Genomic DNA, 21560 nt, shown 5'->3' on the forward strand with positions numbered 1-21560 from the left:
ACAGCCTGTGGCAGAGAAAAGATCCGATTCAGGTGTGACCTGTCTCTTACAAGACAATATAGACTAGTGGCACTTTGACAGAATTATTCTTTGGATCCTAGATGGTATTTTTCTTGTTGAATGATGAGTGAGGACATTTGCAAGATGCAGAGTTTTCCTTTTCCAATTCATGCATAGATGGAGCACCAAGATGGCCAAAAATCGATTTAAAAACTTAGATTTTTATTTCATCATGTTAAAACAATCGACAAACAGCATGCCCTTGTAATCCCCTGGGTCATGTGCTCAACGCGTTTCGTGACAGCCCGTCACTTCCTCAGGAGCTAACCCCTGCACACACCCACACCAATTTATAAAGGAAACGTGAACTCCACAGCACACCTGGGTGAAAAAATCAACCAACCCAGGTAGGTGTTGTATGTTTATAACACCCTCCCACGATTGACAATAGATAATCCATAGCCCAACAATGTCTATACAAAATCAATATCTAAAACATATGTACAATTAAAAACATAACTGATAAAGAAAAAGAAAAAGAAAAAAAGGAAAAAAGAAGAATAAAGCTCACTGAACATGTAGTTAACAGGACTAGCAGAGCTAATGATACTATGTTGTTCCTATTATCTGATCACTCAAAAACTGCCACAAAGATTGTAACATTAATGAAACAAAAACTCCCTAAACATCAAACGTAGCAAAATGCGGGAGTACTTATATATAAAAACCACAGGGATAATCTAAATTAAATTCATCAATTAGAAAAAGAATAATTAAATTGGAATAATTTAATAGAACATGAGTACATATATAATTTACTATAATTTAGTTAATTTAATTTAATTTAATTTAATAAAAACAAGATAATTCCCATTCCCTATTCATTCCCCCAAGGGTCTCCGAAGTCTTTAACTGATAAATCCAATATGCTTCCTTGCACAATAGTTTCCTATCTAGATCCCCTCCTCTTACTCCCAGTTTAATGTTATCTATAACCTGAAAGGATATCCCGATCTTCCCATCATGTTTCTCCAAAATATGTTTCGCTACTGCTGATCTATAGTCCCCTCTATTAACCGCTGATAGGTGTTCTAGGAATCGTGTGCCCACTCTTCTTACAGTTTTGCCTACATACTGGGCACCACACTTGCAATTTATCAAATAGATCACTCCCGTCGACAAGCAATTGAAATATCTTCCAATAGTATACCTCCTGCCCGTGTACGTAGCTGAAAATTCCTTAGACACCTGTATATACGAACATGCCTTACACCTGGTCCTGCCACAGCCATAGTTACCCTTGTACCTCAGCCAAGCGCTGTTCTCCACCGTCTCCTTGGAGCTATATAAGCTCTTCGAGACCCAGGACGCTATGTTTCTGCTTTTCTTATACACAAACGATGGACGGGCATCTAAGACTTTTGCCAGCACCTGATCTTGCATAAGAATCCCCCAGTGTTTCTTGATACTCCTTGTTACTGCTCCTGTTCCCTTACCAAAAGTAGTACAGTATCTCAGGGGTCTATTCTGTAATCCCCTATCTTTCCCTCTATGGTTACTCCCTTGTAGCAATATTTTTCTATCCATCGACACCGCCTTCTCATAGGCTGACCTAATGTCTTCATTATCATATCCTCTCTCAAGGAACCGATCCCAAAGTTGCATAGACTGACTATTAAAGGTTTCCCATGTAGAGCATATCCTCCTAAGGCGTATGAACTGTCCCACCGGTATACCCCTCAAGCAATTGGAGGGGTGGGCACTACTTGAATGTAACAAAGTGTTCCGTGTGATAGGCTTTCTATAGAGATCAGTGACGATCTTACCCTCCTTTACCGAAAACATCACGTCCAGGAAGGGAATCTGAGTTTCGTGTGTATCCATCGTAAATGTTAATCCCTGTACCTTCTCATTACAATATCCAACAAATTTATTTAAGGAGTCTACATCCCCATCCCATATGCCAATGCAATCATCGATGTAGCGAAAAAACCGGATTAATTGTCCTTTAAAGGGGTTCTCAGGAACGAAAATGTGGAGTAGTTCAAACCACCCCATGAAAAGGTTGGCATAGGTGGGGGCGAACGACGCCCCCATCGCCGCCCCGCATTTCTGTAAATAGAAATGTCCATCAAAAAGAAAATAGTTTGTCCTAAGAAGAAAATTAATAGAATCTAACAAAAATTCTGACTGTTCTCTTGGAAAAACCCGTTCTCTCTGTAGCCAAAAACTTATAGCCTCAATCCCCGACTGATGGTTGATGGAAGAATAGAGGGCCACAACGTCCATGGAAAACCATCTATATCCCGGACGCCAAACCGTACCTTGTATCTTATCGATACACATTGTGGTATCCCTTAGATAGGTTGGAAGTTGTTCAACCAAAGGTCGTAATAATCCATCAACATAAGTTGACAAATTAGAACCTAGGGAACCAATACCTGCCACAATGGGCCGGCCCTTAACCTCCGTCAAGGACTTGTGTACCTTAGGTAGTACATGAAAGACGGGAATAATAGGGGACTTGCACCCAAGGCCTTCCCATTCTCTTTTAGACAGTACCCCATTATCATACCCTTCAAGTAGAATCGAATCCAATTGGTTCATGAACTTTTTTGTGGGGTCTGATTGTATACGTGAATATGTATCGGTGTCATTAAGCTGACGTAAAATCTCATTCTCATAGGTTCCCACATCCAGAACCACAACAGACCCCCCCTTATCTGCCTGCTTGATAGCAATGCTTTTATCTTTACTCAAACCCCGTAGTGCTTTAAATTCTCTTGTTGTCAAATTCTTACATCTTGTGCCCTTAACGGTACCTACCATCTTTTCAATGTCCGATTGGACCAATTTCTGAAATATAGATATTTGTGGGCTCTTAGAATTAACTGGATAGAAGTCTGACTTTCTCGTCATCCCTGAATGTCTCACTGCCAAGTCTGCATCATCAATGTTTTCATTCAATAAATCATTTAGGACATTTAATGTGCACAAATCACCAAAATCATGAATATCTCCCCCCTGTCCCACTCCATAGTCCCCATCCTGTAAAGAAATCATCGATTCAGTTAAAACTGAAGGTGTCAGCGTGTCTGCCCCTGACAGAGGCACATCATCATTGTCCTCCCTGGCGGTATCCTCTTGGGCAAAATGTCTTTTCAGGGTAAGGTTCCGTATAAACCTATTCAAGTCCAGTATCAAAGAAAAATCATCGCAATTTAGATCGGGGATAAAGTTAAGCCCCTTAGATAGTACTGACAGTTCATCCGAAGTCAAAGTCTTAGATGACAGATTAATTATATTATCAAAAATAGGCTTACCCCTCTCATCCAATGGAGCCGATGTTATCTGCCCGTCGGTCCCAAACGAGACCCCGTCAGGTAGCCCACTCACCGCTGCTTGGTGCGTGCTCCTTTCCCCGAATACCACTGTTGGGGGTATGGATCTGTACCTCCGTCCGCCCCTCCGCCTCCTCCTCTGCCCCTTCCAAAGCTGCGGGTCTTCATAGGATCCATCCTCGGAGTCGACTGATACCTTGGATTGTATAACTGCGGCCTCGCCATCCGGTCGTTGTCCATGGCCTCCGGGTCCGACCTTAAAAAAGGAGAAGAAGGAGAAAGGGAAGGTGTACGGATACCCCGCATCTCGCTTTCGTGTCCCACAAACTGCACCACTCGGTCCCTCTTGAGTATTGAGCGAGGTCCTGAGCCAGAGAGCACAGAATTCTGTCCCCCTCCCCCATGTGGGGAGCGCATGGGAACACTATTAGATCTCCAAACGTACACTTGTCCACTATCGTAATCACGTTTATCTCGTTGAAATTTGTCCCTCTTGTTAGTCTTAACCATATACTCAAATTGTTGCATCTGCCTATTCAGTGTTTCCAATAAACTTTTGTCAAAACCTGCGCATTTCTTTGATTGTAACAATACTTGGCTCTCAGTTACTTCTTTCTGCACCTTCACCAAGCAATTCAGTTCTCTAGTAATGTCAGGTCAGGACCTGATGTCCAAGCTGAAACAAAAGAATTCTCTAAGCTTTCAAGTCAAGCAGAAAGCTTTGCCTGAGGGGATGCTCTTTATATTGACAGCAAGTGTCTGCAAAGTAAAAGTGGAACCAGTGTTTATAAGTAATAGTAGAAGATGATACAATTAAAAGGAATGAGTTATAATACCTCTATGCAATAGCAAAGCAGCAACAGAATCTTAATTTGGTGGATATACCTGGAATAAGTTTTTCTAACCACATATACTGTTAAGGGATTATCATCTTTAATTTAGAAGTCAGATTTGTTTCCCTTTAAATAGGTAGTAGGGCATGATTGCATAGCATATTTTACAAACTCAATTCCCTCTCTGCCCATTAGCATATATACTTATGAGAATGCACAATACCATTCTTATATGAAGATAGTCTTCTATTGGAGAACATACATTATAATAGACATAATACTTATCTGTTGTGAATTTAGTCAAACCGAAGAACCTCTATAACTGAGACGTGCTCTTTAAAAGTTGTTTCTCAGTAAAGCTATCAAATTTGACTGATTAGTATTAGCAATTGGGGGACATGACTTTGTAAACTGAGCATTTTTCTTACTGTGCATTTCTGCTTTGGTCACAAAGATCCATGTACACACTTGATGATAAAAGGGCCCATTTTTAGCACAGTCAGCCACTCTTCTTTCCTCATTTCCACTTTTTGGGGCTGATTTACTAGCAAAGGTGCTAACTAGAAACTACCGATAATTAACTTCAGTTATTAGAAAATGCAGTGGCTTATTGTTGTTTGGCAACTACGCAATTTACAACCTATGATTATTTCTTGTTTCTGCATATTATGCAACACTTTACAGAGCTTATACATCATTCACATCAGTCCTTGCCCCCAGTGGAGCTTACAACCTAAGGTCCATATGAAACAGTCACGTGTAACAGTCAAGTACATCAGGTTCTAGTAAATCCATCTGTATGGGGCCCATTTATTAAACCTCAAATTTTTCTGGTCAAGGTTTATAGGGGAAAGCCCTAATTTTTCATGGAACAAAAAAACCCTCAAATTGTTAGAGGTTTATCATACCCCAAAGCTTCTAAAAATCTGAATCTGAAAAGACTCCATCTCAAACCAGTTGAGGTCATGTAGAAGTCAATAGCAGATGTCCCTGAAGTTGTTTCTTGACATTGCGATCTGTGCTGGATAATCCGAAAAAGTCTGGGTTTTTGTCCGATTAATTTGAGTGTTCGTAAATAAGCCCCTATGTGTTTAGAGTTTGTCAGAAAACCGAGTACCCAGTACCCACAAGAAAAGTTGACAGACATGGGGAGAACTCTGTGCAGATGGTGCCCTGGCTGAAATCAAACCTAAGACCTCAGTTCTGCAAGGCATAAATGCTAAACACTGAGCCACATACTTCAGTATGTTATTAAATCAGCCCCTTTGACTCGTCGGTACACGTTCTGGGACAAAAGAAATGTGTACATTTTGCAGCAGTGAGATGGATGCTATGGGTAATATAAAGATATCTGCCCATTCCCAGATATTAACCTTCTTTATTTTCTGTTGCCTTACTGTTATAATAGTAAATAAATACATTTATATTCTTAATGTATACTCTGTCTAATGGCAAACTTGCTAATTGATGATGGCTATCCTTTATCCTACAGGGTGAGGCTGGAGAACTAGGTCCTCCTGGAGTGTCTGGGGGCAGGGGGGCTAGAGGAGAAAAGGTAACGTACAGTATTCATTAAAATTGTCTTATCTGATGTATCACAGTAATTATACATATACAGTATTGCTATTAGTAAGTTAACTTCCAATAGTAAGTTGTAAACTTGTTTACACATATTCGTTTCAAAATATTGCAAGTTTAAAAACTGATTGAACTTGGTTAAAACCCAGATCTGTCTAAGGCCCGTCCCTCCTATTATTTGCCTCAAAATAGACCCATCTGTTATTAAAGAGATACTGACACCAGAAATAACCCCCATAACATTATGTTTACATGCTCTTTATAATTTTGTCACAAAAGTATTTCTTTTTACATTACCTATCTCATCCTCTATGAGGGGGCTGCCATTTTTGTACAGAAGTAGTCCGTTAGCATTTGAAGCTATAGCTGACAGGTTGAGAAAGGACAGTCAAGTTGGCAAAACAGTAACAATTACTTACAAAAGCAGCCTGTCAGCAAAAAATAGTCAACATGACCTACATTGAAGGTACATTTTAATATACATAAATATTTAGAAAATGTGTTTTTTAGTGTCAGTATCACTTTAAGTCCCACTGCATCATTTTCTTGAATTGGAGCCTTCATGGGAAAAACAGGACAGTTTAGAAATGACCTTAGATGAAATGGTCATCTCGGGATGGCTTTAATACAAGCTCTTATTTTTTTATTGGGAAGACAACATGTTGATTCCTACTAGTAAAATTATGTATTCACGATTATATGTGCCGTTCACCCATTACCTCAAAAAATTAACTAAAAAATTAATTAAAAGCTAAAATAGAAATTGATAGCATGGCCTTGTCCCTGGGCAGTTGTGGAAAGGTTTACATCCAAGCTATTTATCAAGAATCCTGGTGTTTGGATTACTTTACCTGCTTTGCCATTTGGTTTCTGTCCTTCTAAAGGCTTTTACTTTTTTGGTTTGAGTAGGGTGAGCCTGGTCCACCAGGAGACCAAGGACGAGATGGGCCAGCAGGTCCCTTTGGTGATCCAGTAAGTAAAGTTCAATTGTACTGCAGCTTCTTTGATACCGACACACCGATGGTCGTTGTAAAACTCTGGGTGTCTTAATGTACATTGTTTAATAGTAACCAGTAATCCTACTGCAGTTATCAGGTCCCCCTTTCTACTATCTCAGTGTCAGTACATAAGGTACTGTCAATTGAGGGCAATGACACATAAGGAGATTAGTCCCTGCGACAAATCTCTTCTTATGTGGGTGATCTCCACCAAATGCTTTCCAACTGGTGATAAAGTGAATCGCCACAGTAAAACCCCAAGTCGCCCCAAGTTGCCTCAAGAGGAAATTATGAGTGGATTTTATCTTAGCATTTTGAGTTTGCTCAGACACCACCTCAGATCTAAATGTAGCACAAGTTCTTCCAGCAAGTTCTGCTAGTTCAGAAAGCAAAATGACTTTATTCAAGGGTTACCCCCAGTGATTTCATACTGTAACTTCATATGGGCCCTATCTCACCAGTTTTACTCCAGTGCTCTTAAGCTTCCTTTCTGATTACATTTAGAGAGTAACTTGACTGGCAAAACCTATTCATTGTGGCTTCATGGGAACACTATTAATTTAATTTGCTTAGCAGTTGTTCCACTTAAAAAAGTAACGGCAAAGGAGAAGGAAAGCTACCGAGCAAGTTTATTGCCAATAGATTAGCCACAATACTGCAAGTTAGAACTCTATATTTATTCTGTAGAACGCTGTACCATAGCCGAGTAAACAGCTCTAGAAGCTCTGTCTATTTGTTAAGGATAGCAGCTGTTATATTAGCTGCTGTGACATCACTTCCAGCCGAGTTTCTTCCTGCTCGCTCATAGCTCTGGGCTCAGATTACAGCAGGGAGGGAGGAGGGGGAGAGCATGTGCCCTGGAGGGTTAAGCTGAAAGAAGAAAGTCTGATACAGAAGCCCAGGTGAACATAAGAGAAGGCAAGAAACATAACATTCCGTTTTCAGACCTTTAAGCCACCATCATCTCTTCTTCTCCGTTAGATTCACCCATCCATCCTATCTCGTTCACTCCAATTTATTATTATCCCCTCACTCTGTACTTTCCAACGGGCCTATTATTCACTCTTGTTTTCTATGCTACTCCTCTTATTTATTAATGTCTTTCCTTACTGACCTCTGTGGTTCTTGCTTACTGAATAAAAAACTGTCATATTTTAGATAAGCTGTGAGAATTGAAAGCCACTTTACTATCCTATCAGAATGCCTTATGGTTCCCGCTTTCTCACAGCCATTTTAACCCTCCTCCCTCTAGTCTGCTGGGATGGGGGAGCTGTCTGTTTCAGGTTTAATTTGTATTTTTTATTTTTTCAGGGAGAAGCTGGGCCTCAGGGGCCCAAAGGATACAGAGGTGATGAAGGACCACGAGGTCCAGAGGTTAGTAACACCATGAACGTTTGCTGCTGAGATTAATTAGGATTTTGTGAAGTGCATTTTGATTTACAATCTATTATAGACACTGTGATCCTCATTTGCTTACAATAAGCAAATCTGTACCACTGCAGCCGCCAATAAGCAATTTGCTATGTTCATTCTACAGATTCATGCCTCCTAATTTTTCTGTCTTTTTTTGCTGTACATTCCTGCATCCCTCTAAAGATGTATTCATGGTAAAGTGGGTGGAGTTTAGGAAGACTGAGGGCATGTTAGGGTGTAACTGGGAGTGGTAGAACAGGGGTGTGGTCTAATGTGTCCTAACTCCTTTAATAATTAAAAGTAAGTAAATCTCTTATAGGCCACTGCAATTTTGCAAAGTTGCCCCTTGTCAATAAATGAGACCAAAGATAGTTTGTATTCGTCTATTTTTTGTATTTAAAGTGTGCTGCACTGAAATCACACATGTACCGTTCCCTGGTATTTATTATAGGGTTCATTTACAACTGCAAGTGCAGTAACCAGAGTTTATTTTTTAAGACATTTGCCATGTTTTTTCCCCCACAATGCAGCAGTTAACACTCACTTGATGGAGTTGTGCCTGATGCAATCATGACTGATGAATAAAAAAATGAATGCAATTGAGCTTACACTTTAATGTAAATGGACACATTTGCCCTTAAAGTTTCCCAAGTCCAATTAGTATCCATCTCTTGTTTTTGTTGTGAGAGTGACATGTACAGCCAAGTCGGTGAGGGAAGCCATGTAGCTGGTCTAGAGAAGGCAGTAGCTGGTAAAAAAAGGCAAGCCCCTGGCCATCACCACAAATGCCATTTCCTATTTCCCCTTCCTTTGCCACCAACCCTAGAAATGGGCAGGGAAGGAATCAGTGCTATGTAGGGTTGCCACCTTTTCTGTTATAAATACTGTCCTTCCTATATATTCATCTTTTTTTCCCTATTAATAACATTGGGATCAACCACCATTTTTACCTGCCAGGCCGGTACAATACATGCCAGGTGGCAACCCTAGTGCTATGTACCTAACGTCCTATCAACCCCCCGGGACATTGTTGCACCCTAGACACATGCCTCTGCTGCTTACTCCTAATTCTGGACCTGAGTAAATTCAAACAAAATGAAAATGCCTCATATCAATGTATACATTCAAAGCTGTATTCTTGTGTGTTTTGTTCACTTTGTCCTTATACCTCATTTGTATCATATGTATGCTGTTCTGCTCTATGTTCCACTTCTCCATAGACTCTTTTTCAGCACTGTTATCTGTATGCACTCATTGTCTTGTTTGCCCCTTGCACCCTTCATTTTCTTCTTACCATATGTGAAAATTTATGCTAGACTACATGGCATAGCAAATGAAGTGACAAATGTCCAGGCTGAGTCTTGATTATCTTCTCTGAAATCTCACTGGACTCTCCAGCATTAAACTGGAATTATCTGCAGCTGTTTCCTGTGTCTCCTGTTTCCCATTAGCTTTAAATCATTTTCTTTTCTTTTTTTTTAATTTTTATTTATACTGTTTTTTTTTAATGTCTAATGTTTTAGGGGCCTAAAGGACCAAGAGGAGCCAAGGGTTTACCCGGAGAACAAGGCATTGCAGGGGAGAGGGTAAGTGCTCTGCTTTAAAAAGAGATGCATTGCCAGACAGAAGGTTAATAAGACTTTAGAGTGTATACTAAACGCACAATTATGGGAAGCTTTATCTTTCTTCAGACTGTCTTGAAGGAAAAATCTTGGTGTTTAGAAGGCTGTAAGTTGTATTGAGCAGCTGTAAAGAAAGGAGGTGTTTCGCATACAGGCCATACTGGAAAATTACTACATAAGGCAGATGTGAATAAGACAAGCACACTCATGGTTTATTCAGAGTGGGTTCTGATAAATTCTTTTGACAATTCATGTTTTCAAATATTAATGTTTCTAGATAATGTTGTGCAGACTAATAATATATGTGCTCTTTGGTTTAATGTTTGATATTCATCTTTCATAGTGAATGCTAAGGCATTATGTGTGTTATTATGGGTGTGTTTGATAGAAGTTAGCTTGGGTTGACATTGGCATCAGATATATTTATGATAATGTTTTTGTCCCATAGTTTTGTGATGACCAGTGACTAATGTTAGACTTAAACACTCTTACTCTTTAGCTGGATTATTTATTTCATTGCTTAAGATTCCACGTACAGTATTCTGGGAGTGTGTATATTTTCCCACTACCGTACATACTGCCCCATAAAACTCATAATGGAATTGTTGGGTACTGCCATGTTGCATTTAAAGTGTTTTGGAAGTGATGATTGTATGTTTATTATTCTTGTTTGTTTGCTTTGTTAATGTGTCTATTGCTAAAGTTTCTGAATTACATTTAAGAAATTACAGCTTGTGTTTTTAATCTTATTGGATAAAGATGTTACTTGGATTTTTCCTTTCAGGGAGATGATGGCCGCCCAGGAAATGGTACTGATGGCTTCCCAGGATTCCAGGTGTGTAAGTGGAGCTTTGCATTTAAGGATGTTTTAAAACTGCATTTTTTTGTTTACTCAATTGCAATTATTCTACTATTGCAAAGAATATGGAGTTTCCATAAACTATCCAATTTGTGTTGCAGTTCACACAATTTGAGACATTTCCTCCTACAAAATATTAATCAGTATGACATCACTTTTGTTTTACTTTACCTTTGAAAAAAAAACCTTGGAGCCAGTGGCATCCACATTTCATTATGCATTTTTATCACATATGTTACATCAAAAGAGAAGTCTGGCTCCAATATCTTTACTCTAAAATGGTGCTTTTTTTCCAGTCTTCTTGGGCACAAGCACTTTTTTGTGGCCAGAAATCTGGTCATTCCTTACATTTCTTAAAGCAATGTTTCAGTTGAATAAAACATTATCAAAAACAGTCACCCTGCTGTATTTCTAATCAAACTCAGGACAATAAATATAATCTCTCCAAAGCAACCACGGCTTTTCTAGAGAAGCAGCCACACACTTTGGAAGCCTATGTAGAATGCACATAAATAATATTCTTGGTTTTTAAGGGTTTGTAACCATAATTGTGTTTCTATGGCATCTTACTCTCTTTTATACCTCCCTCAGGGATATCCTGGTAGCCGAGGAGACCCTGGTTCAAACGTAAGTGACCGTCCCTGACTGTCCCAAAACCAGTGAAATGATTTTCTCTTGTAAAACAAAAAAGTGACACAAGTACTTATCTGTAATTATTTAGGGAACAAAAGGTTATCCTGGACCTAAGGGAGATGAAGGAGAACAAGGGGAACCTGGTGATGATGTGAGTATAAAGCAGAAGCTAATGTTTACGGTACAGGTAATATATTCATTCTCCAAAAACATTGAATATGTAGTATCATGCTTTTATTTTGAACATTAGATGAGGATAAAGATATAAATGTACATAGTGTAGCAATGTGAGAAAAATAGTTCAACCCCCCCACAAACACATATGGCAGGTTATATAAAATAATAATTTACTTTTTATATTGTATCTTATTTCAATGGGTTGACTCTTTTATGTATAATACAAGTGATCTAAGATTACTTCTACACACACACATACACACACTATGGCCAATTTCAGCAGAAGCCACTTAACTTGCCTGTATTGTTTTGAATGGTAGGAGGAAACCAGGGTTCCTAGAAATAAAGCCACACAAGTATGGAGAGAACATACAAGCCCCATCACATAGTGATGTTTGGTTGTGATAGTGGTCATAGCATTGCAGTAACTTTAGAATAAATATGATAGTAGCTTGAGAATAAATAATGTATTTTAACATCAGTGTACATATCATTAGCCTTATGAATCTATAAGGAACGGACAAACTACTTAATGGTATATGATTAACATATAGTATGTCCTAAAGAATTAACAGCAGTGCATCTTTTTTTGTATTAGAATGTAAGTCCAGGACCTCCTGGTCCCAAAGGAGCAAAGGGATACAGAGGACCAGAAGGGCCACCGGTGAGTTTAAGGAAACAAAGTTGTGTACAAAATCTCTAATTTTGTAAATAAATCACCATGTGCAATACAATCACCCTTGCTCTTCCTGCACATGGTCTTGCTCAGTGCTTGGCTGAATGCCTGCCAACATCTAAGGCCCGGATAAGGCATCTTAATAATTGTTATTGTTGAACCAGTTTCAGTTGAAATATATCATCATTTCAGGCTGCCTTAGGGCATTTGCAGGCCTGTGAAAACATTATACAGGTGGACATTTTCTACTATATTTGCCAGTTCTGTTCCCCACTTGGAATGTAGAGCTGTCATGTACAATAGCAACAAATGCAAGGCTTGCAGTGGGGCAGCTGCTTCACTCCCATTGGGAAAATCTAATAAATGCTTTTAACAGAAGAAAGCAGGGCAGTGTAAAAAAATAAGTGTGAAAATGTTTATGGATGTTTGTACCTATTTTTTCCTTTTTATGGGCAACCAAGACTCAAATTGCTAATGGTTGCTACAATTTTGTTTTCAGTTTTCTCTTTAATTTACAAAGACATTAAAGTAGTTACACTTGGCACATTTATCAAGGGTCAAATTTCGAATTCATGTGAGTTTTTTTAATAAGACCGAATTGTTACAACTCGGTTGGATTTTACCTATCCAAAAACTTGAATCGAATTCGATTCAAATTAAAAAAACTCGATTAGAGAATTTTCTCAGAAAAAAACTTGAATGTCAGGAAGGCTACAAACATCACCAAATTGATCCCTGGACCTCTCCCATCGACTTATACAGTACAGTACAGGTTTTAGGTGGCAAATAGTCAAATTCTTAAAGGGCCAGAATATGATAAATCTTGAAAATCAAATTAGAATTTTGATAAACTTGAATCGAGTTTAGATAATTCCCTAGTTGAATTTGATAGTTTTGACCACAAAAAAAAATTTAAATTCGAATTTTCAATTTCGACCCATAATAAATCTGCCCCTTGGTGTTTTGTTGTCTATTTCTTTATTTAAAATAAATACATTTTTTACTCCTTAACAGGGACCTCCAGGACCCGGAGGACCTCCAGGCCCAGATGTGAGTATTGGGTTCCCCATCTTTTACATGCCAACATGATATCCAAGCCTGTGTGACTGTAATATCACTGTGATATGTTGCATGTGCCAGGCATTCTCTCAAATATTCTTCCAAACCATGGTGTTTACTGGTCACTATAAACAAAATATATTGACTTTTATGAAGTAAGTTTGAAATTCTTCATTACTGCATCAGTAGGACTTGGATTATTCCAGAGTATCAAACTCAAGCAACCTATGGAGAGTGAGTCTTTCCTGGAGACAACAGTATAACATGGTATTAATATGTGTTCTCTCTGTTTCACAGGAGTGTGAGATTCTGGATATCATAAAGAGGATGTGCTGTGAGTGTTACTCATTATTTTATCTGGGAAGGTACTGGTTATTGTAAAATGAAATAAAATTACATTCAGTTGGAACAATATTTTCCTTGGAAAAACATTGCAAAAGCTAAGAGGCTTAGTATGCATAATAGGGTGCCAAAAAGGAAAGCAATCATTCCAGGAAATGTTCAGTACCTACTGTGTGAGGAAAGCTGGCATCTCAATAATAAAATATAACATATTTTGGGTGTATTCTAAAGACTTGGACCCCCTATAATAAAACACTCATATAAGAGAAGAAAACAATTCTCTGTACAGTTTGTTTTTAATGACACATACTGAGGCAGAGCTGGCCTACTGACAAATGGGAACACTGGCCTTCTGACTAATGGGAACATTTCAAATGGCAATGCTATAACTGCTTTTATGAAATGAGAATGTTTGTTTTTGAAGCACAGTACATGTATTTTCAACACATAACTGCCAATACTCGTGAATTAACATTTTGGACATACCCGTAACACCTTTCATTGGCCTAGTAAATTATTCCCAAAACATTTTATAGATGGGGAAGGATAAAATATAAGCATAATCTTTTCTCCATTATTGTTTTTTATTATTAAAAGAATAAGCAATACAATACCTATTACAAGTCCTATTTCATAGATTCATACTGAATGGAGTTGTTTATTACATAAGGCATTTTGACCATGACTAGCTTGACAGGACTTTCAAGTAGCCCTGGACCCATTGTTATTTGATGAGAACACATGAGACCACTGATGATTTATTTGCTAAATGAGGGGTCCTTGTGGCACTTGACTTTGCCTTCATTGGATAGCAGTTCATTGCAATTTTGATGGACTCTGCAAGTAACAGTGATCAAAAAATCCATAGAGCAGCTTAGCCTTAAAAGATAATTTTCTTCATGTTTGAGTATTGAAAGAAGGTAATTATATTTTACTAAACAACATCGAAGTATGATGATCAGATTAGCTCCAATTTACATCAGGTCTGCAAAAGGACTTTTAATCTGATATAAGGTCTGAGCTCCGGAAGGAACTTCTCTCTTTACTGCATTTCTAATGTTCTGCTTTACATAGAATGTATCATGTACCTGTATCTAGATTCTGATTGTAATTGTTGTTTCCTTTCCTTGCAGCTTGCTGTGGTAAGTATGCTGCTCTTTTCCTCCTTCTCAAATTCCATCTTTACTTGTACTGTAGTTTCTGCAGATCTGACCTCTTCTAACCTGCAAGTATTCCACCATTATTGTAATCTTTATCTTCCCTGGTCTATTTTGTTTCTCATTTTCTTTAACAGTGGCCTAAGCACATGGTTTACTTTGATTATTTTTACTGGCCTTTCCTCACCTTAATTATTTTGATCCATTTCTTTGTTGTTGATAAAACAATATAGAAGCTTAAAATTAGTTAAACTCACAATATTCCAACCCAGATGGCAGAAGCTTAAAATTAGTTAAACTCACAATATTCCAACCCAGATGGCTTTAGATTTCAACTTTTCTGGTTTGGTGATGGGAGAGCCATATTAGGGCAATCTCCTTTAGTTTTTTTACTATGTTGTAAACTCAGATGTCTGTAATCAATCTGATTTAACTGCCTTCCCACATCACTTAGTCACCATAAGGGCCTTGTCCCCTCTTAAATGTTTCCATACCATAACCATACAACATGTTTTATGGAGCTAGAAACAACCTATAGATTATTGTTCAGGACCATATATTCATTAACAAGGTATTGCTGTATAAGCTGAAACTTAGAGATGTTCTAATATGACATTTGTTCTTGGTGTCCCCTAGAATGTACTTGTGGTCCTTTAGACCTCCTCTTCGTGCTTGACAGCTCTGAGAGTATTGGCCTTTCCAACTTCCAGATCTCCAAAGATTTTATTTTAAAGGTCATTGATCGTCTCAGCCGTGATGAACATGTCAAGGTAAAAAATCCATTACTGGTTAGAAAGTGGTTCAGTATTTATTTGAACTAAAATATTCAGTATTTTTTCACCATGTAAAAAATGGTGAAAAATTTTCACCACCATCTGTGAAGTGCCAGAGACTTCTTCCTACGTTCATTACATGATAGATGCAAAGAGCGGTTATTATATGTGACTGAATTTGAGTTACAGGTTCAAACATACATAGGTTGGTAACCCATAGAAATAAATTAGCAATTACTGTAACTTATACTGGCCATGAACCTGTGGCTTGCAACCTGTTCCCCCTGTTCTGAGGTGTAGACATTTTCTAGTTGTCTGACCTACCTGATCTATCTTCCACACATCAAAATAAAAGCAGGAAATTTTGTATGCCACAAGGGGGAAATTGTTTTTTTAGATGTTCCTGGTATTTTTTACAGTTCGATGCTGACAATTCACATGTTGGAGTGGTGCAGTACAGCCATGGACAGACTCAAGAAGTGGTAGCCATGGGAGACTCCAGCATCCAATCCATTGGGCAACTGAAGGAGTAAGTAATACTCGGGTTACTTTTCAGACTGTCATGACATTTAAAGGGGTTGTTCAACTTTGAGTTAACTTTTAGTATGGTCTAGATTAGAAAGTGATATTCTGAGACAATTTGTCCCATGTAGCATGCTGAAAGGATTAATTTGATAATGAAAAATTTTTAGTAGATCTCTCCAGTTACCAAGATGCCACAGGGTTCTGGGAGCTATAGTTTTGTAACAGCACATTCTATTATTCTGTTCCCAGGGCTGTGAAGAACCTAAAGTGGATTGCAGGTGGAACCTGGACTGGCGAAGCTCTTGCTTTCACTAAAGATAATCTCTTGAAAAGGTTTACATTAGAGAAGAAAATAGCACTTGTGCTTACAGACGGACATTCTGATATTCTGAGGGACAAAACTCCTCTAAATACACTGTGTGAAGTTACTCCGGTAAAGAGTGTTCTGACATCTATAAAAATGTATTTTTTCCTCTTGGGCTATTGTAATCTTCCCATTATCTCTCCTTCCTTCTTACAGGTTGTGTCAGTGGGAGTAGGGGACATTTTCCAAAATGCTCCTAACTCGGACCAGTTGGTGCAGATTTCTTGTGGTGGAAAACCTTATTCAAAGGGGTTGTCTTTACAGCGAACCAGCTTTGCAGAGCTTCTGGATGATGGCTTTTTGCACAATGTTACTTCTCATATGTGCAGTGGTGAGAGACTGCCGTAGCTTTACTGTTATCATCTCCTTAACAAATTGCATAGGACTGAAAATAATAGGAACATAAAATGTGACATACTGAGGATATATGAACTGATACTGAAATAATAAACAAGTGGCAGTGATTTGAAGCTACTTGTTTTATAATGTTAATTCTATCATGCAAGTCCCTGAGGTCCAACTAAGCTTATCAACGTGTACTTTGTCATGATTCTGTGATCACTGATACAGTCCATTCAGATTGTTATGATGCTGACTTAATGCAACCAGTGCCAAATACAGTTACAGGCGGTGATTTACTTAATTCTTCTCATTTTGTTTTACAGATAGGAAGTGTCCCGATTACACCTGCCCCAGTAAGTAACTGATTTTTGTTTCTTATGCACATGCAGGATATAGTCATACTACTGTGTAGTTCCAAAAGACAGCTATATTGTCTGGTTGTGTTTTAGGTGGGGTGACAAATATATATGTAATGTTGAACATGCATGACAAATACTTTTGACAATTATATGATTTGTGTTATGTAGTTGTAGGATCAATCTGGGTTGTTTTGTGTGGGTGATTTATCTGTGCTATTATTTGTTTCCTTCTTCCACCAGTCACATATGAAGGTCCAGCAGACATCACAATGCTTGTAGACAGCTCTACTAGAGTTGGGAATCAGCACTTCCAGACCAGCAAAAGCTTTGTGAAGCTCTTAGCAGAACGTTTTCTAAAGGCCAAACCCCCTCCATCAGGCTCCGCACGTGTGTCAGTGGTGCAATACAGTGGCCAAAATCAGCAGATCGTGGAAGCACAATTTTTGACCAATTACACAGTGCTAGAAGTTCCAGTGGATAATATGCAGTTCATAAATGGTGCTACAAATGTGGTATCTGCACTGCGTGCTGTGACAGAGCTCTACCGTGAAGATAGTTTGGCAGGGGTAAGCAAGAAACTGCTGGTTTTCTCCGATGGGAATACACAAGAGGAGAAGGGCTTGCTGAAAGTTGTGCAAGATGCTCGGTCAGCAGGCATTGAGATCTATGTGTTGGCGGTGGGGAGCCGTCTTAATTATCCCAATCTTCAGGTGATGCTAACAGGCTCTGCTGCAGATATCGCTGGCCCATTTCCAGAGGAAAGATTGTTCCGGGTTCCTGATTATACTTCTCTCCTTCAAGGTGTCCGTTATCAGTCCATCAGTCGACGAATAGCCCTGAAATCTTCTCAGTAAAATCAACATGGAGCAGCTCAGTTCCTACTGATCACACACTTAGCCTGAGCACGAACCTCCAGAACGCCACAGGTTTTTATAAAGTGTAAGCCATGGGAAGCCTCCTTCACTTCAATGAAATCCCGCCCTATGGGCCTCTTGTACCTTTTACTGGACTAAAAATGCACATTTTGTTGGACCAAATAAAAGAGTGAGATGTCATCTTTAAAGAAAGCACATGTTAATCTCTTCTGTTTGAATAATATTCCAACCATTTTCATGATGTTTAACAGTAGAAAAATGTCAGGATCCAGATCCTGCATTTGTTAACATGTCATGCTTTGTTTTTTTCTTTAAATCAAAGATTTTTTTCCTATTACTGCCTAGACGATAAGCAAAATGCTGTAAAGTTTGTTTAAGGAAAACTAGACATACATGACTTTACCTCCTAATGCACTGTACCTGGGCTTAACCAAGTCCATGTTGATTTCTTATCTTTAGAGAAGCTAAGTCCATGAGGACTGTAGACAGACCCAGAAATCTTTCAGAATATTTTAGATGTTCCAGATTTTCTCAACAAAATTTTAAATAATACAGGTCATTATTGCTCCATTAAAAGGTATCAGAGGTAGGGAGGCTGACAGTCTTGCAGAACTTAATAACATTTTAAACTTTGGTTTATATAGACATATTCATGAAGATCTTAGTCACTAGGTACATATTCTATATTCTCCTTGATCAGAACCATTTAGAAGTCTTATTTTTATAGGTTTTTTCCTCTCTACCTGTTCATACCAATGTCCACAGAAGCTCTAATGCTCCAGTGCCTTATGTCCGAATAAACATTTTATTATGCTCTATAAACAGAACTTGTAGTGTGAAAAGGAATGATTAGGAGAAATGGAAGTTGGAAAATGGTGATGTTGAAAAAGAGATGAAGGTCATAAGGTAGCACGTATAAAAAATGTAGCGAAGGTTTCCTCTTGCCATCCTAAATGGCAATTCTAAATCTCGTGAACATCTGCAAACCAAAGCCAAAGACGGAACTTTATTAAGCTTTCTTTGTGTGCATGCTAAACTTCCAAACTACTCTCAGATGTTGCCCCATTTGTCATATTATAGGATGTACAAAGTCACAGTAAAAATGGCAGTGAGTGAAACATTCATATTGGCAGATTCGAAACATTCATATTTTTCCTGTTGAATGAGTTACAAAATATCATGTTACAAAATACCAAAATGTCAGCACAAATAGAAGTTCTACTCATTGATCACAAATACATATATGTTTTTGTATCTTTGGTTTGACTGCAAAGAACTTTCTTGACTTCACAACCCTTCCCAGGAAAATCTGTTATGGTAAATGCTTACAAGCGACTGTGGTCAACTTGATCTTCTGCTAGGAGTCTATATCTTAGAGCTGTTCCCATATGAAGAGGACCACATTGCATGAAGAGGACCACAGTATAAGTGCATTGCTCAGAGGAGGAGGACAACCTTAAGTGCTAGAGTACCTTCTGTGCTAGAGTACCTTCTACATTCCTATTTCTCTTCTAAAAAGCTGTCTTGCTTGCCAATAAAATACTGTAACTAATGAGCTGTAACAATAGTATATATCTGGTTACAAAGATAAATCCATGATGTTTTGTTTTATAATTTACTCATGCACATTCAGCTTTTCATAAAGCAATCAGTGGATTTATAGAACTTGCAGGGACCATTAGACATTTCTTCTAATAATTAATATGAAAACTCAGATTTAATCTCTTTTGATCAGTACAGATTACCGTTTGCAGGTTTGTACATGACACACAAGCTAGGGGGGTGCAAGGAAGAGTTGTACTTTTATTATCGGTGCTATATTCGTACAAAGAAGTCTTATGTGAATGTTGTCCTTTAACCCATTTTTCCTGTAGGTACAGGTGATAGCTGTAGTGCCAGACACTATGTGGGTGATGGAACAACTCCTGTGGCTGGAGGCCCACAGATCTTCCTTTTGATACAACCTGTAGTCATGTTGGTCTCTGAATAAAAGGGTTTTCCAACAAGCGAGTTTGAGTTGTTCATATTAAAGATGCAGTTGTGATACATTTTGTATTCCTTGTTGTTTTATACATATATTACATGTAAAACATATACTTTAGAAAGGTGATCTATAAAGTTAGTGCTCAATGTTATGTGTATCAAGTATCAAGTGGCCCATTGGTTCTTGTGTATTATAAGAATAAATACACATGCTACTTTAAATATATGGATATTAGAAGTTATTGAGCAGTTTCATGACCTAAAGAGGAAGAAGTGATCTATAAGTAAAGTTCCATTCCTTGATATAGTGTAGAATCTCACTAACCAGTGCTACAGCTTCTACAATAGGTACAACTGCTTTTCCTGGAGAAAAGAATGCAGTACTGTTTATGCTTCTTTCTTGTCCTTTATTTCTTTCATCACTTTCCACACTCTGTTTCTCCTTTGTCATCATATTCTCCTGCATCTGCTCCTCAATCAATCATTAATGATGTATACAGGTAATAAGAATGCTTGGGACCTCGGGTTTTCCGTAATTTTGATTTCTGTACCTGTCTACTAAAACAATTAAATAAATATTCATCATTAATTATATATACAGATATCAAGAATGCTTGGGACCTCGGGTTTTCCGTACTTTGGATTTCTATATCCTTCTACTAAAACAATTATATAAATATTAATTAAACCCAATAGGATTATTTGGCTCCAAAAAGGATTATTTATATCTTAGTTGTAATAAAGTACCAGGTATTTTTTTATTAAAGAGGAAAAAGAAATCATTTTTATAAATCTGACTTAATTTTTTGAAATGGAGTTTAAAAGGGAAAGCATCCCATAATTCTGAGCTTTCTGGATAACGCATGTTATACCTGTATTAGAGTCAAACTGGCTGCTGCTGCTTACTACTCAGTGTGCTTCCCATTCTACCCAATTTTCTATTGTAAATAATTCTTTATTGTTTCCTGATGCTACTTTCCAAACACTTGAGTATTTCAGGCAGCTCAATATAAACCTTAAAATCTGCATCCGCAATAAACAAGCAAGGGTTTTCCCTGCTAGTATTACCCACGTTGTGCCAGTGATTTACTTTTCTGTGATATCGTATTGAGGATGCCATTTTCTCCTTCATCGAGCGCCGGGGATTCTCAATTATCGGACGGCCAGGGTGTGCAAGGGTAGTTCTTCCTTTTCTAAAGGAACATTCACCAGGAGCCATGCACAGGCTTTCTCTCAGACCATCTTTGGGATTCAGTCAGGCCTTGGGCTACACATGTTGCCTGGATGGCATAAGCTGGGGAAGCAAATGACTCAAGTCTGTATAAGGCACCATGAAGAATCTCAAAACGCAGGCTTGCTACTGTTTTTTTTAGAGAGGGTGATACTTGTGTGTAACCTTCAATACTGTATTGCAGCAGTTTGAAAAAAAATAAAAGCATTATGGCTTTTTAATAGAGAATGCTGGATTCATAAATTGCTCTTTAACCTAGTTTACCATTACCCATTTTAAAGGGACATTATAGACCTATATACATCTTTTTCAACATGAGCAAAATAAATAGAATGAATACTAAAAATACATTCTGATTATAGAATGCTCTGTATAATCATGTACTTGGAAACATAAATATGCAGTGTATACACAATCATA

General features: G+C 38.1%; 1 protein-coding gene across 1 annotated transcript in view; it reads left to right on the forward strand.

The window, feature by feature from the left end:
* col6a1.L (collagen, type VI, alpha 1 L homeolog) overlaps positions 1-19932 on the forward strand; it is a 42376-nt gene extending 22444 nt beyond the window's left edge. Inside the window, exons 19-35 of the mRNA XM_018234101.2 lie at positions 5667-5729; positions 6662-6724; positions 8062-8124; positions 9687-9749; positions 10570-10620; positions 11236-11271; positions 11366-11428; positions 12053-12118; positions 13145-13180; positions 13487-13523; positions 14665-14673; positions 15325-15458; positions 15881-15990; positions 16236-16419; positions 16507-16681; positions 17016-17045; positions 17292-19932. Of these exons, the coding sequence (XP_018089590.1) occupies positions 5667-5729; positions 6662-6724; positions 8062-8124; positions 9687-9749; positions 10570-10620; positions 11236-11271; positions 11366-11428; positions 12053-12118; positions 13145-13180; positions 13487-13523; positions 14665-14673; positions 15325-15458; positions 15881-15990; positions 16236-16419; positions 16507-16681; positions 17016-17045; positions 17292-17905 (1797 nt within the window). The 3' untranslated portion in view covers positions 17906-19932. The remainder of the gene's footprint in view (positions 1-5666; positions 5730-6661; positions 6725-8061; positions 8125-9686; positions 9750-10569; positions 10621-11235; positions 11272-11365; positions 11429-12052; positions 12119-13144; positions 13181-13486; positions 13524-14664; positions 14674-15324; positions 15459-15880; positions 15991-16235; positions 16420-16506; positions 16682-17015; positions 17046-17291) is intronic.
* The last annotated feature ends 1628 nt before the right edge of the window (positions 19933-21560 follow it).

Source organism: Xenopus laevis, chromosome 9_10L (assembly GCF_017654675.1).
Source record: "Xenopus laevis strain J_2021 chromosome 9_10L, Xenopus_laevis_v10.1, whole genome shotgun sequence".
NCBI lineage: Eukaryota > Metazoa > Chordata > Amphibia > Anura > Pipidae > Xenopus > Xenopus laevis.